Source organism: Marmota marmota, unplaced genomic scaffold (assembly GCF_001458135.2).
Source record: "Marmota marmota marmota unplaced genomic scaffold, marMar, whole genome shotgun sequence".
NCBI lineage: Eukaryota > Metazoa > Chordata > Mammalia > Rodentia > Sciuridae > Marmota > Marmota marmota.
In genome coordinates, this window is record NW_025999942.1 from 12,872,069 (window position 1) to 12,897,091 (window position 25,023).

Sequence of the window (25,023 nt, forward strand, 5' to 3'; positions counted from 1 at the left end):
AGGGCAGCGGGTCTGCAGTACAGGGAATGTCACACCCTGCCTCATGGACTCTTGGGATGGGTTCTAGGTGGTACAAAGATGGGGCCCTGCTGACTGCGGGCAACAAGTACCAGATGCTGAGTGAGCCCCGCAGCGGCCTGCTGGTGCTTGTGGTCAGAGCAGCTGGCAAGGATGACCTGGGACACTATGAATGCGAGGTAAGATGGGTGGGCAAGGGGCCTCATGGCCAGCTGTCCACTGGGGCTTGACAAGGGAAGGGCCTGGGCCCTTGGCACAGGCCCGGGGACACCAGGCCACTGTCACCCATCATCCCCAACCCACCACACCGTGTCTGGCCTTGCTCCTCTTCCACAGGAGGCTGAGCCCTGCCACCTGCCATTGTTCCCACCCTCTCAAAGAAGCCCTTTGGTTTTTGCCTTTCTAGGGAACCCAGTGCTGACCTCAACTTTCATCCATTTATGTAAAAAGTAGTGTTAGTTTCTACCTTTGCCTGGTGTCACATAGGTGGGACCCTACAAAGGGAAGAGCTGCCCTGTCCCTGTTCACTGTCCAGAGGCCCAAAGCTGGGGCTCCTGAAGGCAAGGCCCAGTCTGAGCCTCTGGTCTTCAGGGCCTGTCCTGGCACACAGTGACATTGAGCAGGTGTGTGCCCGCTACAGGGCCCCTGAGAGCCCCAGGCTCCAGTCTCTGGCTCTTGTCTAGAGGCCAGCCTCCTGCATGTGGGCCCCACATGCAAGTTCCAGGAGGCAGGGAGACCCAGCCAGCTCTGCACTTCAGGGGCTCAGAGCCACACACGGCCAGCAGCCATCTGCACAGTGCAAGATGCCTGGGCAAGGCCCTGGCTGGGAGCCCTGTCCCCTTTGGGGGACACAGTCTCAGTGGGGACCTGAAACTAAAGACCACCAGAGTGGACGAGAGACAGCTAGGTCCCTTGAGGATAGGGGTCCTGAGTGGTTTCTGTCCATCTTGCAGCTGGTGAACCGGCTTGGCTCCACTCGTGGTGGTGGGGAGCTATACATGCAGAGCCCTGTGCTGCCGGCCCGGGAGCAGCGCCACAGGGAGCAGACTGTGGCTGCCGTAGAAGGTAGGTGCCACCAAGCCTGTTGCCCATGCTGCCTAGGTGGGTCCTCAGGCTTGAGCCTTTTGTCACAGCTGCACAGCCAGCCAGGACTGGGGGCAGCAGACCTACCATGTCTCAGAGCAGGTGCACTTCCTGCGGGGGTGGCTGGGCAGGCATCTTGGGCGGATGACCTGGCAAGAAGAGGAGGCTGTGGGGAGGAGCCCAGAGGCTGCAGGCCACCTGGTCTCAGCACCTGTGGGGCAGGTGGAGGTGGCCAAGAACCCGGAGTGAGCGCTGGAGAGGCTGCTCTGTGGTGGGGAAGTGTGAGCCCTGCCCCTGGCCTGCAGGAAAACCCACGGAGTCACCTCTGACCCAGGGGAGCCTGCCTGGCAGTGGTCACACAGGCCTCCTGCAGGCAGCAGCTGGGATGGGCTGTACTTCTAGAGAAGGGGGTTTTCCCCTGAGGGCAGAGGGCAGGACATTAGGACATCTGGAGAAGAGCATATACACTGAGGGCAGAGGGCAGGACAGTAGGACGTCTGGGGAAGGGCGTCTCCACTGAGGGCAGAGGGCAGCACAGTAGGACATCTGAGGAAGGGCATTTCCACTGAGGGCTAAACTGATGAGTGGAGAGTCAGATATTGGTGTGGCCCTTTCCCACCAGGCTGAATTGGCCTTGGAGAGGCCTGAGCATTTGTGGTTTAGTGTCCCTGCCCTGGCCTAGGTCACTCCCAGGGTCACAACAAGTCACTCCTACAAGGCCCCATCTGGGTGAGCCAGTGCCCAGGCCACCAGGATGGGAGGAGGGCCACTGTTATATGTCTTGGCTCCCAGGTGGAGTTGTCCCCCTCCAAGGGCTGCCTTGGCAGGTGGGGAGTCCTTGTCCCTAGAGCCATCGAGCAGAGGCTGGACCCATGTTGGTGGAACCACAGCTTCCACAAGAGGGTGGTTGGAAAATGTGTCGTCCAATTCCTGAGCACAGGCTCCTGTGGAGTGTTCCCACTGCAGTCTGTCCATCCCAGGGACCAACACACAGGGTCTCTGTCCTTCTGGACCTTTAGAGGCCTGGGCCAGCCAACGCCCTAGATCCCAACCCTAGGAACTTCAAAGCCCCCATGGCCCTCATGGACTCTTTCTCCAAGGGCAAGTCCCTGTGTGAGGGCTTGTGACCCTCACCTGCCATATTGGACCTGTGTTCCTGGGGACCCGTGACATAATACTGTCCCACAACCCGGGGACAGCATCACCATGCATATATGCTTTTGCCGCCACCGGCTCGTCCACTTCCTCTGCATTGCGTGTCTCATGGTTGGGGACGTGCCCTTCTCACTGGGGCAGGAGTGTCCTCTGTAGCTGTTCTCTTGTTGGTCACGATGGGTCCCTTTCTGGAAGAAGGCGGGTGTCAGCGTGAAGAGCAGGCCTCCAGAGCCCACTGGGGCCAGGCACATCACTGAGCGCTGGTTCTCGAAGGCCATGCAATCGGAGCCCTGTGCCTCCTGCTTCCTAATCCTGTCCTGCTGCTTTGTCTTAACCAGTGGCTCCACAGCCAGAGGGGCCCTGGCTGTCTCCTGTCGGTGGCACTGACCTGGCTTGAGTGTCTGCACCAGGCCAGGATGCTGCTTTGCACGGCTGCAGCCCTCCTGTAACGGCAGACTCACTGGGGCCCACAGGTGGTCTGGGGCAATTGGGGACCATGAATAAAGTGCCAGCTTAGCAACCCAAGGTGTCCTGGTCCAGCAAGATGGAGCAGTAAGCCGGGTCCCTGCCAGGGAGGACCCAGGTGGAGGCCCTGGCTTTCCTGTCCTTCTGTGCACAGGAGCTTGCCTTCAGATGGCACACAGGTTGTCCCTCTTTGTGCCCAACTTAGTCTAAATACATACAGCTTCCTGACTAGATTCCTATTCCCGCCATCAGCCACTTCCCTGTAGAAAAGCCTGTGCAAACAATTCACACATATAAACACACACATGCCTGAGCATAGCCTGTGCAAGCAAAGCACACATATAAACACACACACACCTGAGCACAGCCTGTGCAAGCAGTGCACACATATAAACACGCACATGCCTGAGCACAGCCTGTGCAAGCAATGCACACATATAAGCACACATGCCTGTGCAAACAATGAACACATATAAACACACACACGCCTGAGCACAGCCTGTGCAAGCAGTGCACACATATAAGCACACACTTGCCTGAGCACAGCCTGTGCAAGCAATGCATGCATATAAGCACACATGCCTGTGAAAACAATGCACACATATAAACACACACACACTGCCTGAGCACAGCCTGTGCAAGCAATGCACACACATAAGCACACATGCCTGAGCATAGCCTGTGCAAACAATGCACACATATAAACACACTTGCCTGAGCACAGCCTGTGCAAACAATGCACACATATAAACGCACACACACACCTGAACACAGCCTGTGCAAGCAATGCACACATATAAATGCACACACACACCTGAACACAGCCTGTGCAAGCAATGCACACATATAAATGCACACATACCTGAGCACAGCCTGTGCAAACAATGCACGCATATAAACACACACATGCCTGAGCACAGCCTGTGCAAGCAATGCACATATATAAGCACACACACCTGAGCACAGCCTGTGCAAGCAATGCACACATATAAACGCACACATGCCTGAGCACAGCCTGTGCAAGCAATGCACACATATAAACACACTTGCCTGAGCACAGCCTGTGCAAGCAATGCACACATATAAATGCACATGCACGCCTGTACACAGTCTGTGCAAGTAATGCACACATATAAACACACATGCCTGAGCATACACATGTACATGTGCTGATGTGCACATACATGTATACACACTTGTGTGTGTGAATGTGTGTGCAGTGTGTCAGCATGCATATGTGTGCAGACAAGTACACCTATGTGCACATTTGTATGCAAGGTACATCCATGTACAGGCACACAAACGTAGCCAGTGTGACCTCCAATGCACACACACACAGACAGTGTCTAATTCTTGTGCTCATCATCTGAGACAAGCTTGAAATGCCATAAGTTGCCTAGGGAAAGCCTGTCTCAGTGTTGCAGTGCAGTGAAGCAGAAAGTCCCCTGGTCCAGGAGATGTGGGACCATGTCCCAGTACAGGCCACTTGGCCTTGCTGGCCACCTCCTCCATCTTCCCGTTGAGCAGTGAGAGGGGTGCTGAGCCTGGAGATGGCCTGCAGTAGTCAAGCCCAGGCCTGCCCAGAGGCCAAGGGAAGAGGCCTCAAGGTGGTTGGGAGTAGGTGCTGCCTGGTTCCAGATGAGTTCCATCCTTTCTGGAACTCCAGTCCCCAGCAGCAAGATGGAAGCATAGGCCCCATGGGCTGGCTTTGGTAAGGGCAACAGCTGGGAAAACCAGGAAAGGCCACGCAGTTGGGGACAGCTGCCCTTCACACTCAGACCTCAGGCACCCACCACATGCATGGGGCTCAGATGTGCCATGTGCAGCACTCTGGTGCCCCCTCCCCTGGAGACACCCCCACATGCACGGGGTTCAGATGTGCCACATGCAGGCCTCTGGTGCCCGCTTCCCTGGAGACACCCCCACATGCATGGGGTTCAGATGTCCACATTCAGGTCTCTTGTGTCCCTCTCCCCTGGAGACACCTTTTGGACTTAAGCTCGTTTTGTGGCAAAGGCATCAACCATCCTGGCCCCATTGTGGCTGGTGGCCTACTGAATGGCCACAGGCTACTCTTCCCTTTCCCTAGGCCTCAGGGCTATGTTGGGCTACATGTTTGAGGAATTCACAGGCTTATGTCAGCATGAGGAAAAGCCTGGGCCCTCTGAGTGGGCAACAGATGCCAGCTCGTTCTCCTCCCCATAGCCCCTGTGGCGCTCAGGAGGGAGAGTGGGCTATCCTTGGGGTGCCTGCTGTCACACCCCAGCCCCTCGGGGCAGATGCTCTCACCCGTCTGGTAGCTGAGGAAACTGGACCTCCTAGCTGAGACAGGCTGCCCAGGGACACATGGCCAGTGCTCCTAAGCCCAGCAGGTGGCTGCACTGCAGTGCCATCAGGGAGTCAGCCCCAGGCACTGGCTTCTCTGTAACCCTTGCTATTCTGACTGTTTTCTTTGTAGTCACTGAGCAGGCGACTAAAGTCCCCAAGAAAACCGTCATCATGTAAGTGCAGGCGTGTTCCTAACCCGTCCTCGGACTGCAGTGCCCTGCATGCCACTAACCTTCCTGGGCCTTGCTGTGTGTCCTGGCCACTTGCAGTGGCTGCACTAACAGCCTTGCTCACTTCTGGCCACCAGTGCCTTGCAGATTTCTCACACAGCCGTGGCCTCAGGTCCCTCCACACGTCATGGCTCTCTTGCTCTGCACACATCACAATGGCTCACCAGAGTCGCACCACTAGGGTGGGGCTGGGACTGAGCCACTTCCTCAGAAGGCTAGAGACAGACTCTTATCCCTTGGTACCCCAGGTCTGGGACGGTATCATCCAACAGAACTTGCTGCAGTGGTGAGAGTATTCTCTCTACACTGCCCAGTGTGGCAGCCACTAGCCACGTGTGTCTGTTGAGCACTTGAAGTGTCTAGTGTAGCTTAAGAAATGAATTTTAGGGGCTAGAATTGTGGCTCAGTGGTAGAGCACTTGCCTGGCATGTGTGAGGCCCTGGGTTTGATCCACAGCACTGCACATAAATATATAAATAAAATAAAAAGATCCATTTACAACTAAAAAAGTTTTTTTAAATGAAGGAATTTTAGCCTAACCCAAGCCTAACCGAGGTTCAGGGAAGTGAGGAGGCTTAGGGTGGCTCCCAGAAGTCAGCTGAGAGCCCATTTCCTCAGAATCATGCCCGTGGGCTCTTTGTCCTTCAGTACCTTCATGCTGTAGAAAATCTGTGCATGTTGGTGATCTGACTTGGGGGATCAGAGCTGGGTGAACCCACAGAACATAGGCTTGCTTATGACCTGGACAGTCCTGAAGACTTGCAGAGGAGGTATGCAGGTGGAGGTGTGGGGAGCTGTAGGCAGGACTGGCTGAGGTTTTTATAGGTTACAGGCTGGGATGCTCCAGGATAGAAACCTCCATTCCCCAGGGGCTGAGCAGCCGCCAGAAGGGCCTGAAGGTGGCTGTGCTGCAGAAGAATTCTGTCATCAGAATTGATGAGGCCTTGGGTTAGCTCTTCCCTGACCTCCCTTCTCCCCGCAAGTAGTCTTCTCCTACTGTGCCACCCAACAGATGGGAACAGTTGGGTGGTAGAGTGCCATCCTGGGTACAAGCAGGTGTTCTAGGGCCTCAGACAGGTTATTGCTCCCTTCCCTCCACAGGGGGAGCATTGTAGAGATGGAGCCAGATCCCATTTGGGAAGCTTCAGAGGCGACCTGAGGGGGACTGGGGATCAGAAACATTCTGGGAAGTACCCACCTTCATCCTGCAGAGAAGGCTGTGCCCCCTCAGCTTTGGCCCTCAATAGGCCACCAGGAGCCTCAACCTCCCCTCCAGTCAGTGGAGTAGGAGATTCCCTTCCTCCTGGACAAGGGATGGGGAATGTAGGGTCCATCACTGCTGTGCACCTTGAGGGTGCCCGTGTGTCTCTGGGCCCGTCCCTGGGAGCAACTCTTCCTGGAGCCCCGAAGTTAGAGCAAGAAATAAAAATAAATGCTGAGAGAGAGAGAGATAGGCAGTGCCTTGGTCAAAGCACCAAGTCCTGACCATGGGTAGATCCTCAGCTGAGCACCGTGGACTTGCCTCCCTCAGCCGGAGCCTGCTCCCTGCTCATGGCCCACTTTACCTCAGCTCCTGCTAGAGCCAGGATCACTGGCAGCAGAGGAGGACCTGGACTAACCAGTGCATTGCTGACCCTTGGATCTGGGCATTTTTGAGCCTTTCCCCCTGTCCATGCCTGTAAAGGGGATCAGAACCACTGAGGGCCCTTGCTGAGACAGGCCAGGGCTGCAGAGTCGCTGTCCCTCCCAGCATGCACTCCTGAGCTATTGGCCTTGAGCTCTGCCCCTCCCACCTTGGGAGATGCCAGCCAGGCGGGGGACACGGCCATCTGGAGCTCAGTGTTCAGCCAGTCTTCCCCTTGGCCTGCTGGGGCCTCACTGGCCTTAGATCCAGAGGCCAGGAGCACAGGCTGCAGGCCAGCAGCTTGTCACTTGCCAAGGACTTCACGGCATGCGGGCACTTCCTGGTAGCAGGCTGGGCACCCTGCCTGAGGTACAGAGCAGAAAGCCTGCTGAAGACGGGGACGGGGAGACAGTGCAGTCCTGGTGTCCAGAGGCTTCAGCTTGGGTGATGTAGCACGGGCCTTCTAGGTGCCTCCACATGTCTTGAGCAGAGCAGAACTTGAGCTTAGCCATGTGAAACACTGTGCTTGGTTTCCTTGGCTTCCTGCCAGGGACTCTGCAGGTGGGGCTGAAGAGCATGTGTAGGAGTTTGCACACTCACCCTCCTCACCTGTTTGTACCTTAACTTGGTCTCTGGCATGTGCTGATGGCTTGGAGCTGGGTGAGGCTGCAGATCTCTGTGCCCATCTCTTCTTGGGCCCTCTCCCTTACCAGAGAGGAGACCATCACCACCGTGGTGAAGAGTCCCCGTGGCCCACGACGGTCCCCCGGCAAGTCCCCCTCCCGCTCGCCTTCCCGCCGCTCCACCAGCCCACAGAGGCCAGTTCTGTTGGCCCCTGACCTGCTGTTCCTGCCGGGGTCCAGGCAGCCTCACAGGCCTGAGACAGAGCCAGGCCGGAAGCCCACTGTGCCCACACTGTACGTGACGGAGGCTGAGGCCCCCTCCGGAGCCCTGCCAGGGGGCACAGGGCCCCAGCCCAAATGGGTGGAGGTTGAAGAGACTGTTGAAGTCCGAGTGAAGAAGTCGGGTCCTCAGGCTGTGTCTCCCGCCAGGGAGGTGCCCAGAGGCATGGGGGCACTGCTCTTCACACTGCCTGGTGGGACGCCAGGTGGGGACCCCAACGCCAACAACTCCAACAACAAGCAGCTGGACCAGGAGCCCCATGCCCAGGGTCCAGCTGTGGTCCGCATTGGGGAGCCCCTCGTCTTCCATGTGGATGCTGGGGGCAGTGTGGACTGGGCTGCTTCCGGAGCAGTCAGCCCTGAGCCAGAGGAGACTGGGGCTTCCCTCAGGGACAGCAGCACGGAGTGGGCAGGAGTAGAGGGTGATGGGGAGAGCCCTTTTGTGGTGGAGGAGCCCCAGGACACGGATGGCCTTTGCAGCCGTGACCCCAAGATCCTCACACACAACGGTCGTGTGCTGACCCTGGCTGACCTGGAAGATTACGTACCCCAGGCAGGGGAGACCTTTGGCTGCCGTGGCCCAGCAAGCAGCACCTCCGACGACATGCCCTGTGAGGTCTCCGTGCTCCAGAGAGAGATCAGTGAGCCCACTGTGGGGCAGCCCATCCTGCTCAACGTGGGGCGCCCACCCAGACATGTGGGTCCACCTGGCTTCTTCAGGACAGGATCCCAGGTCCACAGCCCTGAGGACCTGTCCTTCCACATGCGAGGGGCCCGAGCTGGGCCTGTGGGCAGCGCTCCTTGGACCTCCTCCTGCACCCGGGTCCAGCACTCTACAGACGGCAGGCAGAGCAGCTTCAAGACGGAGGTTTCCACCCAGATGGTCAGCTTGGGGACTGTGGGAGAGACTGTCACTCTGCATATTCGCCCAGATGGAGATGAGGCCCCTGGCCCCTCCCAGGGCTGAGGCCACATACCCTGGCAAGACAGGGAGGCCAGGGCACTCTTACTGTGCCATCCTTGCAGCATGGGGCCTGCACCCTGCTGGGCAGCAGCACCTGCTCAGGAACCCCAGCTCACCTCAGTCACCTGTGCTCAATGCGCTGCTCTTCTGAGCTCGGGGCTCAGCCTGCCATGCCCTCTGTCCTGGGCCCTTCCTACCTCACTGGACTTTGGTCCTCAACAAAGAGGACCACAGTGCCTACAATGCTGGATGCACTGAAGTCCTTCAAGAGAGCCCTGGCCAGGGGCAGCTCAGAGACCAAACTCTGGGTTGTCCCTTCTGGCCTGCAGGAGCCTCCAGGCTCTGGACACAGATGTGGACTTGGGCCTGTGTCCTGCTCCCACTGGGCACAGCCTTGCCTGTCCCCAGGCTAGGGATGGGACCCAGACCCCCAAAGCCACACCCAGGGCCAAGTGGCCACCAGCGGCTCTGCAGGGTGGACACAGGGTCTGTGTTGGGAAGTGCACCTGTATTCTGGCTGATAGAGCAATAAACCAGTCTGCGCCTCCTCTCTGCTCCTCTCGCTCTCGCACTCAGTACCCCGGGATCCCCTCCACCCATAGCCCTGGTTGGGCCTAGACCAACTTCCCTTGTTCCTTCACTCCGAGGTCAAGCTGGGAGCCACATGGGTGCCCTGTATTGGCTCCTGTGTGCCCAGATGGGCTGTGGCAGCACATGGGCCTGTCTTATTCCCAGGCAGGGGCTGTGGGGCTGGTCCTGTGGACACATGATATGACCAGAATCACCCATAATTGTCCCTCTGGCCCACCAGGAGCAGAGCAGGCTTTCCTCTACCTGGCAGCTGAGGCTAGTGTCAGGACAGACGTGGTGTGGGGGTGTGATATGGTGGTCCCAAGTTCTCGGCATCTAGAGGTTTACCCCTTTGTCCCCAGCTAAGGTGACCCAGGACAACCTAGCATTTGTCAGAGGGGTGGGAACCACTCTCTGCTAAGCTCCAACCCTGAGGCTTTCCAGGGATCCACTGACCTCTTGGATGGGGAAGGGGAGGGTGGGTTCCTGACCCCGCAGAGGGCATCCTGGAGCTGCCTCTCCATCTTGGGTGCCCCTCCTGGGCAGGGGCTCAGGAGGGCTGGGGAAGGCTCTGGGCAGGGACCTTCTGGGGATGGGAGTGGTCAGCATCCTCAGGCTGCAGATGGTTGGCAGGTGGGAAGGGCAGGGGCCATGCCTGGCAGGGGCCTGGGGAGTCCTTCAGGGATAGGTGGAAGGGGCCAGGGAAGGGTAGCATGGCCTGGACTAGCTGTAAGTGGAGGGTGGATGGTTACTATGCAGATGGAGTTGGGTAAGGATAGGGCAGTGGGTCTGTCCCCAGGAGGGGGGCCAATGGCTCTAGCCACCTGGACACCATCCCCATGATTCCCTGGACCTTGACATGGTATCAGGCTGCGCCCAGGTTTAGAGCTGGGGTTCAGAGTCCGCCTTGCAGGACAGCCAGCCTTGGGATGAAGTGTGTGCTGGGATTTGGGGCACATGAAGGGTGAAGAGTGGGTTCCCGGTCCCCTGGCCCAGGAGGAGGAGGAGTTCTCCATGGGGCACCTGGGTGAGGACAGGCCTGAGCTCCAGAGGAGGAAGTAGCTGTCCCCAATGTGGGTTCTGGGCTTCTCTCTCTGTGCCAAGCCTCCACCCCTCACAGCCTCCTGAGCAGGTGGGTGAGTGAAGCAGGTGGGAGGGGCCATCTGGGGGTCAGCCCACTGGGCTGTCTCTGACAGGGACTGGTCTCTGGAGGCCCCTACCTGGGGTCAGGCCACACCAGACCCTGGGCCTTACTATCTGCTGCTGACCCACCTCTTCATAGGTGTTACCCAGGAGGGCTCCGCCCAGCCCTCTCTTGGAGCCGACCAGGAAGTCCCATCTGTGCTGCAGAGACTGCTGGGCCCTGAGGCTCCAGGCCCTTCTGCAGGGGACTTTGCCAGCCCCACCCCTGGCCCCAGGGAACCACTGGCATTTCAGGAGGCTGGCCCCCAGGCCCCAGAAGCTTCGGGCACACCTGGTAAGCCCTGCAGAGAACTGGCTGCAAGGACACATCCTGTGCTGACCCTGTCCTGGCCAAGGAATGTCCTCGGGCTCTGAATTTGCACATGGCCACCCCAGCGTCCTCAGCATGGTGTCAGTTAGGTGCAGGTCTGGCCCAGTGTCCCTCTCAGGACCAAGAGTAAGGCAGCTTCGTCTTGTCTGTCACCACCACCAGCTGTGACAGATTGGTGCCCACAGGGGATGGAAAGGCAAAGGCTAGGGATGGCATCTCTGTGGGAGGCTGCTGGATCAGAGTGGCCACAGAGTTCTGGTGTCCAGGAATGAGGTGATGGAGCAAACCCCTGGTGTTGCTTGGCCTGCCTTGGTGCTGGTGTTCACTTTCCCTGCTGCTGCTTTGGGGAGCAAGCCGAGCCCCTTCCCATCCTGGGCTCCCTTTCCCTCCACTCATTCCCTGTGTCCTGCTTGAAAATGGAGGGGTTCCCCTAAGTTCAGCCTCCATCCAGCCCTGTCCTTGGAGGCCCAGCACATTGCCCCTCCCTGCCCACCCCAGTGCTGGCTCCAGCCTGAGATGTCTCAGTTCACCTGCAGCCAGCCTCGGGGCCCTGGAGAGCCTCCCCAAGGGCACCACCACCTGGTCACCCTAAGCCCTACTTTTCTAGCCAGTCTGCTAGGCTATCCTCTCTTTTGTCCCTGGCCACTGATAGAGTGGGCCTTGTCTGTGTGCTGTGGCCACAATACAACTTCTAGTGCTGGGTGACGTCACCTGCAGTCTCTCCTGCCTGTAGGAAGCTGCCAGACCCTATGGCACCCATAGCGTGGGATATAGCCACTTTCCTGGGTCACTGACCTATGCTGTCAGAATGTTCCCTGGATGGCAGCCTAGCTGCTGGGCAGGGACACTGAAGTGGGTGTCCCTGGTGGGGCAGGTGCCTGCAGAATGGACCCCAGCCAGCATGCACATGCTGAGCCATGGGCTGAACCTGGGCTTTGGGGACAATCTCACCCATGGCCCGCAGGTCCCTGCAAGCAGTGGTCTTGCTGAGCATACACACACCCTGGCCTGGTGATGTGGGGGACTGTTGGGCAGTGCAGGGCCGAGGAGGGTCCCTTGAGCCCCAGCCCAGCTCTGTCTCACGAGGCTCCTCATCTCCCAGCAGCTGAGACCCCAGAGGTGCCACAACCTCTCATCCGGGAAGTCCTGGAGCAGGAGACGGTGACTGGTTCTGGGGCCCAGGGACGGACCATCCCCATCCGGTAACCTCCCCCAGCTAACTGAGTCATGAGATGGGGGCAGTCCTGCCAAGGACAGCTCATGGGTGGGCAGGTCCATCCGCTCTGGCCATGTGGCACGCAGAGGTAATGGGGTGGTCCTGTGGCCTCCTGTGCACTCCTTGACTGCCCCAGGCCAAGCCAGTAGGCAGGGAAGAAGGCCAACCTCAGGGCAGGAGGTGCAGGAAGCCCCCACAGCAAGGACCAGGGTCTTCCATCTGCACACCTCATCCCCCCGCATGTGGGGAAAGCCTAGGACCCCATCTTGTCACCTCTAGCCAGCAGAAGCTCACCTAGCTCTGTGATTCCAGGGTGGAGGGTGCTGCCTGGCCAGGGGCAGGTGCCGGGCACATGCTCTGGGATGTCCACAGCCATGTAGTCACAGAGACCACACAAAGGACCTATGTGTACCAGCCCGTCGACACCAGTGCTACAAGTTCAAGTATGGGGGTCAGGGGTCAGGGCATGATGTGAGGGTGGCCCTGCAGTGCCTGGGCTGGGGGCAGTTGCTTGGAGGGTGGAGGGGCCCTCTAGGTCCCCGCCTGCTTCAGCCCAGATTCCCCACCCCTTCTCTTATGCCACAATGGGGTGGGGGCTGGAGCTCTCCTCCAGGAGAGGCAGGCACTACAGATCCGGTGTCTGCGGGACCCAGTCCTGGAGAGAGCCACTGCCCCCTAGCATGTTCTGCCTGCCTTGTCTTGACTGTCCTCCTGACTGCTGGGCCAGCTGAGGGCAAAGCAGGGAGACAGTGGTTGGATGGAAGGAAGAACTTCCCAGTTACCAGGGGGCCCTGTTGCCTGTTGCCCTGGGGTGTACTCAGAGCCTCACTGACCACATGTATGGTCTGTGCAGCCTGGGAATCCCTCCCCATGTCCCCCTTTCCACCTCGTCCCAGGGCCCCCAACCATGCAGGTGACCATTGAAGATGTGCAGGTCCAGGCGGGTGGTACGGCACAGTTTGAGGCTGTCATTGAGGGGCACCCACAGCCCACTGTGACATGGTACAAGGTAAGAGCTGGCCCAGGGAGGCAGGGTGGGGCCCTCAGAGGCTGGAGGCACCTGTGTGTGCATGTGTGTGCGAAAACCGCACCACACGATCCTAGCTGTGCGGCCCCTCCTGCAATCCCCAAGCCCATCATGGCTGGGCATGAGGCTGGACCTGGGGCCGACACACAGCAGGTGCCAGGGAAGGGCAGGTGGGCCTGATGCTGGGATGGGCTGATGGCGTCCTGGCCTGCTGGTGTTTCAGGACGGTGTCCAACTGGAGGACAGTGCCCGACTGAGCCAGCAGAAGGATGGCACCACTCACTGCCTGCTACTGAAGGATGTGGTCCAGCAAGATGCAGGTGTCTACACCTGTCTCGCACACAATGCTGCTGGCCAGGTGCTCTGCAAGGCGGAGCTGCTGGTCCATGGGGGTAAGCCGCAGAGCCTCCCAGGCCCAGGGCCGCTCGGTCTCCACATGGCATCCCCAGTCCCCACAGGGACCCCGGCTCAAGGTTCCCATGGGCCACAGGCCCAGGCCTAGGGAACAGCCTGCCAGCCCCACAGTACTGGGGACAAGGGCCAGGGCAGTGCCTTTGCCGTCCTAACTACCTTCTGTGCTGACCACAGGAGACAGTGAGCCAGATTCAGAAGAGCAGAGCCGTCGGAGGAAGCTGCACTCCTTCTACGAGGTCAAGGAGGAGATTGGCAGGTACACTCCAGCCCTTCTGGCCCCGGGGATGCCCAGGACCCGTGGCACAGCGTCACCATCCTCATCCCCCTCCCTCCTCCCCAGAGGCGTGTTTGGCTTTGTGAAAAGGGTACAGCACAAAGGAAATAAGGTATTCTGTGCTGCCAAGTTCATCCCCCTGCGGAGCAGAACTCGGGCCCAGGCGTACCAGGAGCGAGATATCCTGGCCACGCTCAGCCACCCGCTGGTCACTGGGCTGCTGGACCAGTTTGAGACCCGGAAGACCCTCATCCTCATTTTGGAACTGTATCCTTTCTTCTCCTGGCCCCTTGGGGCTTGAGGAGGGGTGCAGTGGCCACCAGGCTGGGGATTGGAGGAGTGTATGCTCCCTGGGGCTGGCAGGTCGTGACAGCCTCAGCCCACCTTCCTGTGGCCAATGCTGTGTGACAAGCAGCCCTGTTCCTGCCGCTCGTGATGGTGTTGGTCAGGGGGTTCTTTCTCTCTGAGGGTTGTCCATGGGGGTCACCAGGCAGGGTCAGTGGCTGAGCTGGTCCTGAGGGTCCAGATGTCCTCGGTGGAGATGGCCAGGGGTCTCCTCCCAGGGTGACCTCTCAGATGCAGGTGAGGAGTATCCTACACAGGTTACTCCAGGTCTTTGCCCACTGCCCATAGGTCCCTGACTGGGGTCTCAGTGTGGAGGGCCTTGTGGCTGGATCTGCTCCTGTGTTCTTGTCTCTCCCCTGAGGAGGGATTTGTACAGACAGGCCAGGTGCCCCCACCCTACCACTGCCCTGTGGCCTCAGTCCCCAGGCAGCCCCCCTCATCTGGGCTGGATGCTGTCTGGGGTTCCAGGGGCCCATGGCACCTCCCCTCAACCTGAGCACCAGTACCCCACCCCTGAGACTGCAGGAACCCTGTCCTGGCCACCTCCTGGTGGGTTCCAGCCTCAGCTGCTTTCCTTGACCAGGCCCCAGGTGCTCATCGGAGGAGCTGCTGGATCGCCTCTTCAAGAAGAGCGTGGTGACAGAAGCCGAGGTGACCCTGCACCTGCCTGCCACTGGCCTGAGCTGCATGCGGGTCCCAGCCCCACCCAGACACAGCTGCCCCAGATGTGGCCCAGGCCCCGCCTCTCTGGCTGCCCGGGCTCTGTGCCCAGCTGCATTGCCTGGCTTCCTGCACACCTTGCTTGTTTGTGGGGATTTCTCTGGCTTTGGCACTTAGGGCTCAGGATGCCACCTACCCTGTGGGCTTGTCCCAGGTGCTAGACTGGGGCACTCAAGCAGGATGAGTTAAGGTGGAGGGCCGGGGCCCCTCCCTGAGCACAGCCTTTGCCACAGGTCAAGGTCTACCTCCAGCAGTTGGTGGAGGGACTGCACTATCTGCACAGCCACGGGGTCCTCCACCTGGACATAAAGGTACTGTCCCTCGGGCCCCTCCAGAACCTGGGTGGGAGAGGGGAGCCCTGGGCCTGCAGGATAGGAAGGGACAGGCCTACCGTGTCCAGTTTCCTTGACAGGGCTTGCTGTCCTGCAGGGACTGGATGCACTGCTAATTGGCAGCTCATCCGTGGGCTCTGCTCTGACAGTCTGACTGGGGCTCCCCATGCCCCACATTGGCCTCATGGACCCTGAATGACTCCCTGAGGCCTGGAAACCCCAGGTAGCCCAACCCCTATAGACTCCCCCAATACTTTCTGACAGCCCCCCAATATCCTGATGGTGCATCCTGCTCGGGAAGACATTAAAATCTGCGACTTTGGCTTTGCCCAAAAAATCACCCCTTCAGAGCCACAGTACAGCAAGTACGGCTCTCCAGAGTTCGTGTCCCCCGAGATCATTGAGCAGACCCCTGTAAGCGAGGCTTCTGACATCTGGTGAGTGGTCAGGCTGAGTCAGGACTGTGACCCTCCTGGGACCATGCTGGGGAGTCATCTGGCAGCCCAGCAGCCAGCCAAAGGGTCCTCTCTGAATCTCTGCCTCCTTCTGCACCCCTGGGATCCCCCATACCTCCTCCCACATACCCCTTGCCTGTGGCCAGTCCTGGGGTGACTCACAGTGGGTGGTTTTCTTTCTGCAGGGCCATGGGGGTCATCTCTTACCTCAGGTGAGCACAGCCTGTTCTTGGCAGCTGCCTCTTCAAAGCCAACCCTTCTGCAGAATCCTGAGGGCCACGTGTGCTGTTGGCCACACCCCAGACCAGAGACCCAAGAGCCCAGGGGCAGCTATCTTGGGAACAGGCGGTCAGCCAACCCTGATAAGAGGCTCCTGCCCACTGCTCTTCACAAACACCCCGTCATCACTAGGCAGAGCTGAGCTGACCCTGTAGGGTCTGTGGGATTTTTGTCCAGAGTCCACTCATAGTGGTCACTGCTGCCCTGAAGATACTGGTGGTACAGACTGATCCTTGACCTCTGCAGACTAAGACCTGTCCCCACCTCAGACATAGACTGGTGCCTATCTAGGCTCCCTGGACTCCTGTCCCAGTTGAGCCTGGATCCCTAGCTCAGGCTGAGGCCAAGTACCCACCCCAGGTTGAACCAGCACCCAGCCTTGGCATACATCCCTGCTTCAAGCTAGCCTGGGTCTCCTTTGTAAGTTCAGCCCTGTACCCTCCTCTGGCCATGAGAGCCTCAGGTTAAAGCAGGGCCCCCATGCAGGCTGACGTTTCCTTGATCCCTGTCCCAGCCTGAGTGGGGACCCCAACCCTGGTCTGAGCCCAGACACCCTCTTAGGCTTTGCCTGGATTGGTGTTCCAAGCTGAGGCAGTATCTGGGGAACCTCAGATACTGCTGGGTGGGAGTGGTGCTAGAGTTGGTCCCCAGGGGCTTTGTTTGAGGGCAGGCTCTGCCTGTTTCCAGCCTGACCTGCTCCTCCCCGTTTGCGGGAGAGAGTGACCGTGCCACCCTGCTGAACGTGCTGGAGGGGCGGGTGTCCTGGAGCAGCCCCATGGCTGCCCACCTCAGTGAGGACGCCAAGGACTTCCTCAAGGCCACGCTGCAGAGGGCCCCAGGGTGAGTGCATGCCTCTCTTGCCTGCCCAGGGTGCAGCCAGCCCTGCCCAGGGCCAGCTGACTGCCTGGCTGACCTGGGCTCTGCTCTCCCTCCAGGGCCCGGCCCAGTGCCTCCCAGTGCCTCACCCACCCCTGGTTCCTGGTGAGTAGGCCCAGCCTGGCTCAACCCCAGGCCTGCAGGGAGGGACATCCAACCCAAGGGGGACGAGGGCCTGCCTGCATCAGCACATATGGTGGTGGCACCCAGGCCCCTGTGCCCCAGTTCAGAGGACACTTGTCCCTTCAGACAGGCTTGGGATCCTGAGACCCTCACAGGGGGTCAGGGCCTCCCCTACGACCTCTGGCCTTTGCCTTGCCCTGTCTGGGCAAAGTAAGAGGATGAGCCCATGAGACCCCAGGGCTGAGGGCAAGTCCACCTGCCCCTGCCCAGCTGGGCCTCCATCCCAGGAGGGGCCCCCATCAGGGCGCTGGGGTCTCTCCTCAATGTGGCTCCTCCCTCACACCCCAGAAATCCATGCCTGCGGAGGAGGCCCACTTCATAAACACCAAGCAGCTCAAGTTCCTCCTGGCCAGGAGCCGCTGGCAGGTGAGCTGTCCTCTGAAAGGGGGATGAGTGCGGGGGCAGAAACGCAAGCCCAAGCCCGCCTAGCACACTCCCAGGCCTGGCACCTCATCGGATCTCAGCCATGAGTGTGCCAGGTGCAGAGGAATACCGGTGGCCAGGCAGAAGCCAAGAGCCTGGTGCAGAGGTCCCCACTGCTCTGGGTCCCCTCCCTTTGGCCCACTGGGAACGTGGAGGGAGAGGGTCTGCTGGGTGCTGCTGCCCCACCCAGCGACTGCTCTGTGCCGCCCCCAGCGCTCCCTGATGAGCTACAAGTCCATCCTGGTGATGCGCTCCATCCCAGAGCTGCTGCGGGGCCCACCCGACAGCCCCTCCCTGGGAGTGGCCCGGCACCTGCGGGCAGAAGCCAGCGGCTCCTCCAGCTCCTCCTCCTCGGACAATGAGCTCGCTCCGTTTGCCAGGGCCAAGTCACTGCCATCCTCGCCGGTGACCCATTCCCCGCTGCTGCACCCACGGGGCTTCCTGCGGCCCTCTGCCAGCCTGCCGGAGGAGGCAGAGGCCCCACCAGCCTCACAGCAAAGCACAGGGCCCCTGGCAGCCCCCGGCTGCGTCCCCCGGCACAGCGTCATCAGCAGCCTGTTCTACCAGCAGGCAGGCGAGGGCCCTGAGCGAAGCGCCCTGGCCCCTGGAGGCCGCCGACACGCGGCCCGGAGGCGGCACCTGCTCAAGGGTGGGTACTTCGCCAGGGCCCTGCCTGGTCTGCGTGAGCCGCTGATGGAGCACCACGTGCTGGAGGAGGAGGCTGCCAGGGAGGAGCAGGCCGCGCTGATAACCAAGACACCCTCCTTTGAGACGGCCCTGCGCCTGCCCAGCGCCAGTGCCCATGAGACCCCCGGCCGTAGCCACTCCCTGGACCAAGACCCTCCAAGTGCCATCAGCCCCTTGAGTGAGGCCTGCAGTGAAGGACAGTGTCCTCCCACAGCCTCTACAGGGGAGGCTGGTGGGAGAGACCAGAAGCCCCTGAAAGGGCCCAGTCTGTCTCCATCACCTGCTAGAGACTCAGGGCCTGCTCAGCAAGCGGGGTTGTCCAGGCTGGGGCAGGAGGCTCCTTCTTGTCACCCTGAGCAGGGTTCTGCCCCCCAAAAGGGCTGTGGCCCACTGTCACCACAAACTCATGGCTCTTTGCCTCCAGGGTCTGTCAAGGAGATACTTCTGGAGCCCCCCTGCCCCGCCCAAACAAGCTCCCTGCCAGGCTCTAAGAAGGAGCCTGGCAGCATCTCTCGACCTGGGGGGCCTTGGACCAGCTCCTCCAGCTCCCTGGAACCAACCTGCCCCACAGGCATGGAGTCCAGCCCTTCCCTGGACACTGGCAGCCTGTCCCAGGAGGCTGAGCATTCCCCTGACCCAACACCCCCCTTACCAAGGCCTCAGGAGCAGGCCACAACCCGGAAGTTCTCCCTGGGGTACCGTGGGGGCTATGCGGGGGTGGCAGGCTATGGTACCTTTGCCTTTGGTGGGGATGCAGGGGGCATGCTAGGACAGGGTCCCTTGTGGGCCAGGATGGCCTGGGCCGTATCCCAGTCCTCCGAGGAGCAGGACGAAGCTGGAGTGGGAAGCCCTCAACCCCAGGCCGACTTGGGGCCAGTGCCTGAGACCAGAGGGGCTACCCTGAGGGCTTCCCCAGAGCTGACCTCGTGGGAGCAAGATGGGCAGGTGTCCCTGGTGCAGATCCGGGACCTGTCAGGGGATACAGAGGCTGCCGACACTGTGTCCTTAGACATTTCAGAGGTGGATCCCGCCTACCTCAACCTCTCTGACCTGTATGACATCAAGTATCTCCCATTCGAGTTCATGATCTTCAGGAGGGTCCCCAAGCCCTGGGAGCAGCCAGAGCCGCCCTCTCCTGAGGCTGAGGCTGGGGAGGAGCTGGCAGAGTTCCCTGAAGCTGCGTGGCCCTGGCCGGGGGAGCTGGGCCTTCGAGCTGGCCTGGAGATCACAGAGGAGCCGGAGGACCTGGAGGCACTGCTGGGGGAGGCTGCGGCCAGCAGAAAGCGCAAGTGGTCCCCCTCCCGTGGCCTATTCCAGTTCCCCGGGAAGTGTCTGCCGCTGGAGGAACCCCTGGAACTTGGGCTGCGCCAGAGGGTGAAGGCTTCCATGGCTCACATCTCCCGGATCCTGAAGGGCAGGCCGGAAGGTGACCTCCTCCTCGTCCTATCCCCTGGCACATCCCTGCCCCTTAGGTTCACTCACCCTTTCATGCTCAGGGTCCTGCTGGGCCCCCTCTCTGGTGCTGCTGACCCTACCTCCCAAATGCACCCACGGCTCTACCTGAGTCCTGGGGGCACCTCTGCTGACCTGAACCTGCCTTACTGGGCATGTGAGGCCATCCTGGAGACAGCTGCAGGGAGGGCACCTGGGAAGAGGGCAGCCAGGAACCCAGGCCTCCCCCACTATAGACCCTCTGACCCAGGAGTATTATGGCCCACCCTCAGTGACCTCAGACCTTCTGAGCCCAGTCCTGTGGCCCCAGATCCTCCTGACTCCAGGTCTCTCCTGATCCCAGAGCAACTCGACCCTAGGCACAGCTGACCCCAGCTTCCCTGACCCCTGAGCTGCCTGGAAGTCCCAACTCCAGAGCAGCCTCTGTGACCCCCACCCTCCTGACCCCAGCCTGACCCCGGCCCCAAGCAACCCCCTCCTGCACCGTAGGCCTTAGAGCCCCCAACAGCCCACTGCTGAGGGAGGTGGGAAGCAGGTCCAGCTTGTTTTCACCACCCCAGTCCCTGAGACCTGGGCCTGCCGGGAGGACAGGCAGTGTGAGGAAGCTGGTGCTGCCCGAGGACAGACCTCCCTACTGAGACCCCCCCTCCTCCTGCAGGCCTGGAGGAGCCCCCCAGAAAGAAGGCAGGCCTGGCTTCCTTACGGCTGTCAGGTCTGAAGGGCAGGGACCAAGGTGAGCAGGCTCCACTGTCTCAGGGTCCTTTCCCAACCGCCATGGTGCCTACACCAGAGGGGCAAGCCCCCACCCACCTATGGGGCTTAAGCCCAGAGGCAGGCTGGGCATGGGGGCTGAGCAATCTTGGAGGGCTTCCAGGAGGAGGCCATGCTGCGTCCTGCCCACACTTTCTGGCCTGGACTTCCCTCTGAAGGCTCTTCCTGCTTCCTCCTCAGCACCAACCTTCCTGAGGGAGCTCTCAGATGAGACCGTGGTCCTGGGTCAGTCGGTGACACTGGCTTGCCAGGTGTTAGCCCAGCCAGCTGCCCAGGCCACCTGGAGTAAAGGTAAGGGGTTGGGATACAAGCAGGGCAGCAGGGGCCCTCACTGTCTAGGGGAAACTCAGACCGGCTCTGTGCTGTCACAGATGGGGCCCTCTTGGAGAGCAGCGGCCACGTCCTCATCTCTTCCACCCTGAAGAACTTCCAGCTGCTGACCATCCTGGTGGTGACTGCTGAGGACCTGGGCATGTATACCTGCAGTGTGAGCAACCCTCTGGGCACAGCAACCACCACGGGCGTACTCCGGAAGGCAGGTGGGTGCGCTCTGCTAGAGGTCCCTGCCAGGCCAGGGAGGCTGAGCTGGGGGTGCTGAGCCACGTTTCATGAGCTGGACTGGGCCACTCCCTCAGCTGTGGGGCTGTGGAATTTGGGGTTCAGGAGGTGACCACAGGTGCGTCCGAGTTACCAAGCAGTCCTGTCCTGATGGGCCGGGCATTGCATGTGGCTGCTGTGGGTGCCTTCTGGACTGTCCAGGGTCTTCAGGGGTTGGCAGGAGGCAGGAGACTGACAGGAGACAGATGGAAGGCAGGGGTGGGGGAGCAGCGTGCCCAAGAAGAAGGAGAGCAGTGTGGCAGTGTTCCAGCCTGCTGTGCACCCTGCTGCCAGGAGCTGGCCGGAGGCCTCCGCTGGCCAGAAGGAGGAGCTCCCTGTGGAGGGTGCCGCCCTGCCCTCCAGTGGTGCAGGAGGGAGGAGCCCCATCCTGTTTGTGTCTTCATCAGAGTCGAGTCAGGAGCTGAGTATGCAGTGCCTGGGGTGTGTGGGCAGTTGAGACGGCTGCTGGCCCAGTCTGGAACTTGCAGACTGACCCCAGGCCCTGTACTGGAGTGTTCAGCCAAGCTTAGAAACCAGGGCAAGGCCCCCTGACCAGAGCCTGGGCCACTCCCGAGGCCTGAACATACCCTGGCGAAGGGCTGGCCAGGAGGGATCCTGGTGGGGAGGGCGTGGCGGACATCTGACTGTCCACTAGGGAAGGAGACACACCCCTCCTCCCATTGCTTTCTAGGACCTCACCCACCCCAAACAAATGGCACTGGGAGAGGGTGGGCTTAGGAGCCTAACGTTTGCCGAAAGTAAGGGAGGGTAAGGCAGGGCCAGCTAGAAATCAGCCCTTGGGGTCAGATGCTGACCCAGACCATGGGTGGCCTCTTGCAGAGCGCCCCTCGTCTTCCCCACGCCCGGACATTGGGGAGGTTTACACAGACAGGGTGCTGCTGGTCTGGAAGCCCGTGGAGTCCTATGGCCCTGTGACATACATCGTACAGTGCTGCATAGAAGGTACTGCGTGGGCCCTTTGCCCTCTCTCCCTGGGGCCCCTGAGCTCAGCATGCCCCCAGGGTCAGCAATGGAGGGCCCTTGCCCACAGCCTGCTCTGTGTCTGGGGAAGGTCTTTCCTCCTCCCTCCCCAACTGCCTCTTATTCCATCTGTGACCAGGTGGTGCCTGGACCACCCTGGCCTCTGACATCTTCGACTGCTGCTACCTCACCAACAAGCTGTCCAGGGGCGGCTTGTATACCTTCCGGACAGCATGCATCAGCAAGGCAGGAATGGGCCCCTACAGCAGCCCCTCAGAGCAGGTCCTCCTGGGAGGACCCCGCCACCTGGGTGAGCCACTCCTGGGCAGCCAGTGGATGGGGTGGCCGGCAGATAAGAGGCACCCTCCTGCCTGCGGACCCTGTGGTGGCCACTACCTTCGAGAGGGTGCTCCTGCACTCAGCCAGCATTCAAAGCCTGCACATTCTGGGGCCCTCACCCTTCAGCTCCCTTCACTCACCCACACCCACTGGTGCCACCCCAAGAGTTGGCAGTGACTTCCTGGGTGCTGGGTCTGGGTTGGGTGGAAGAGTGGTTTGATGGATCAATAGTGTCCATTGTGGGCCTGGGAAAGGGTGGTGTGATGCCATGGTGATCCCTGGTCCATCCTGGAAAGCGCCCTGCCGCTCAGGATGCGTATCCCCAAACACACTTATGATGAGGGCTTTATTGTGTCCTGAATCCAAGTTCCCTTCTCCCCTGCAAAATGACCTGAGGGAGCAGAGGCCAGAGCGGGCACTCAGGCAGGGCCACTGTCTGGTGTCTGAGGAGGAGTGAGGGAAGAGGAGGGGAGAGCCTGCCTTGGGATCCTCCTGAACCTGTCACCTGCCCCTCCCTAACAGCCTCTGAGGAGGAGAGTGGCCAGGGGCGGCCAGCCCCGCCCCTCCCCAGCACCAGGAACTTCGCCTTCCAGATGCAGATCCGGAGGTGCAGGGGCCTCTGGGGACAGCGGGTGGTGGGATGGTTCCTCAAGCTGCCCTGCTGGCTCTTCGTGCTCCCACCCCCACACTCCCATGCTCAGCTCAGAGCCTCTTCCCTGTGTCTGGTTGCTGCCCCTGCTGAGCTTGGTCTCTGCTGCTCTGAGTGCGTGGGGGCCACTCAGGTCCTGCTGTGTCTCTCTCACAGGGGCCGCTTCAGCGTGGTCCGACAGTGCAGGGAGAAGGCCAGCGGGCGGGCCCTGGCCGCCAAGATCATTCCCTACAGGCCTGAGGACAGGGCAGCCGTGCTTCGGGAATACGAGGCGCTCAAGAGGCTGCGCCACCCGCACCTGGCCCAGCTGCATGCTGCCTACCTCAGCCCTCGGCACCTGGTGCTCATCCTGGAGCTGTGCTCTGGGCCCGAGCTGCTCCCATGCCTGGCTGAGAGGTGGGGGCAGAGGCTGGGTGGAGGGATGGATGGACAGGCAGATGACGCAGGGTTCTGGGAGGGAACGCCAGGCCTGCCACCCTCCTCCGCATGCCTGACCCCAAGCTGTGTCAGAACCGGGTGCCTTTCCCAGTCCACTGCTCCTTCCCTGTGCACATGCCCCCTCCGGGCCTGTCCTGAGCCACCTCTGCCCCCAGGACCTCCTACTCAGAATCCGTGGTGAAGGACTACCTCTGGCAGATGCTGAGTGCCACCCAGTACCTGCATGCCCAGCATATCCTGCACCTGGACCTAAGGTCTGAAAACATGATGGTCACCGAGTACAACCTGCTCAAGGTTGTGGACCTGGGCAATGCCCAGAGCCTCACGCAGGAGAAGGTGCTGCCCTCTGACAACTTTAAGGACTACCTGGAGACCATGGGTGCGTGTATGGCCACTGTGAGAGGGCAGGCATGGGCGTCTAACCTGTTGAGGGGGCAGGAGGAAGCCCCCTCCCTACCCGGTCTACTCTCCCCTCAACTCCACTGCAACCCTCCAGCCTCACACCTGGGCCCACCCACCTGACCCACCCACCTGTGCCCATCTGTGGTGCCCACCTACCTGACCTCTCACCTGTGCCCCTCCCTCTGTGCCCACCCACCCATGCCCCTCTGCAGCTCCGGAGCTCCTGGAAGGCCACGGGGCTGTTCCTCAGACAGACATCTGGGCCATTGGTGTGACAGCCTTCATCATGTGAGCCCTTCATGTGTCTGGGGAGAGGGGTGCTAGATGGGCAGGGCAGGGCCCCATCTGTCTGAGGGTGCTCTCAGAGCCCCCATGAATCTCCAAGGAGCCATCCAAATATGACCTCAGAGTCCCTATGCCCCATCATCCTTCACGGGTGACCTTGGAGTCCCTGCACCAAATCATCAAGGGTAATGGAGAGCTCCCTGCGCTTCCTGTCCTCTCAGGCTGAGCGCTGAGTACCCCGTGAGCAGCGAGGGGACACGCGACCTGCAGAAGGGCCTGCGCAAGGGACTCATCCGGCTGAGCCGCTGCTACGCAGGGCTGTCAGGTGGCGCTGTGGCCTTCCTGCGCAGTGCACTGTGCGCCCAACCCTGGTACAGAGCGCCCCGCCCCACCTCGCCCCGCCCCGCTCTCCCGCTGCTCTCTGGCCGGCTCACCGACCCTCCCTCCTCCCCAGGGGCCGGCCATGCGCCTCCAGCTGCCTGCAGTGTCCCTGGTTGACCGAGGAGGGACCCGCCGCCTCCCGGCCAGCGCCAGTGACCTTCCCCACTGCACGGCTACGTGCCTTCGTGCGCGAGCGCGAGAAGCGGCGTGCGCTGCTGTACAAGAGGCACAACCTGGCCCAGGTGCGCTGAGTGCCAGCCCTGCAGAAGCGCGTGTGTGGGGTCGCTCCGCTGGGCCACGCAACGCACAGACGTACCAATAAAAGTGCGAATCCGACTGAAGTGTCTTCTGCCTCACTCAGGGCCCCCTGCCGCTCAGGGTATTCCGTCTCCCCCGGGTGGCTGCCCCCCCCCCCCATGGAAGGCGGGCTTGGGAACAGTTCCCTGGGAACCCGTGCACTCTCAACACTGTTGGGGTCGGGTGCACAGCCCTCACTTGTGTGCGTTTATACTAGGGCGCCTTAGTTCTGCTTCATCACAGGACCCCACACCCTGGCCAATCGCCTTCCCCCATGCATGCAGCTCCGCCCATTGGACAGTGCATCAATGGCAGTTCTTGAACAAAACCGCAGAGAGGCAGAGGGGA

The 25,023-nt window shown here is 60.7% G+C and overlaps 1 protein-coding gene across 39 annotated transcripts in view; it reads left to right on the plus strand.

Moving 5' to 3' along the window:
• Obscn (obscurin, cytoskeletal calmodulin and titin-interacting RhoGEF) overlaps positions 1-24,714 on the plus strand; it is a 138,633-nt gene extending 113,919 nt beyond the window's left edge. For 31 of the 39 annotated variants that reach the window (XM_048801358.1, XM_048801357.1, XM_048801359.1 and 28 more), the window contains 28 exons: positions 68-197; positions 972-1,083; positions 10,622-10,816; positions 11,955-12,054; positions 12,381-12,511; positions 12,965-13,077; positions 13,319-13,487; positions 13,684-13,765; positions 13,850-14,050; positions 14,719-14,779; positions 15,082-15,159; positions 15,445-15,617; positions 15,821-15,847; positions 16,602-16,754; positions 16,850-16,895; positions 17,262-17,339; positions 17,610-19,509; positions 20,194-20,268; positions 20,487-20,597; positions 20,678-20,845; positions 21,744-21,866; positions 22,024-22,194; positions 22,746-22,830; positions 23,029-23,268; positions 23,466-23,689; positions 23,925-24,000; positions 24,219-24,368; positions 24,452-24,714. In XM_048801358.1, the coding sequence (XP_048657315.1) occupies positions 68-197; positions 972-1,083; positions 10,622-10,816; positions 11,955-12,054; positions 12,381-12,511; positions 12,965-13,077; positions 13,319-13,487; positions 13,684-13,765; positions 13,850-14,050; positions 14,719-14,779; positions 15,082-15,159; positions 15,445-15,617; positions 15,821-15,847; positions 16,602-16,754; positions 16,850-16,895; positions 17,262-17,339; positions 17,610-19,509; positions 20,194-20,268; positions 20,487-20,597; positions 20,678-20,845; positions 21,744-21,866; positions 22,024-22,194; positions 22,746-22,830; positions 23,029-23,268; positions 23,466-23,689; positions 23,925-24,000; positions 24,219-24,368; positions 24,452-24,629 (5,350 nt within the window). In that variant the 3' untranslated portion in view covers positions 24,630-24,714. Of the gene's footprint in view, positions 1-67; positions 198-971; positions 1,084-5,179; positions 5,223-7,616; positions 9,322-10,621; positions 10,817-11,954; positions 12,055-12,380; positions 12,512-12,964; positions 13,078-13,318; positions 13,488-13,683; positions 13,766-13,849; positions 14,051-14,718; positions 14,780-15,081; positions 15,160-15,444; positions 15,618-15,820; positions 16,755-16,849; positions 16,896-17,261; positions 17,340-17,609; positions 19,510-20,193; positions 20,269-20,486; positions 20,598-20,677; positions 20,846-21,743; positions 21,867-22,023; positions 22,195-22,745; positions 22,831-23,028; positions 23,269-23,465; positions 23,690-23,924; positions 24,001-24,218; positions 24,369-24,451 lie in introns of those variants that run through there. The other 8 variants (XM_048801392.1, XM_048801393.1, XM_048801394.1 and 5 more) reach the window with 5 other exon arrangements.
• The last annotated feature ends 309 nt before the right edge of the window (positions 24,715-25,023 follow it).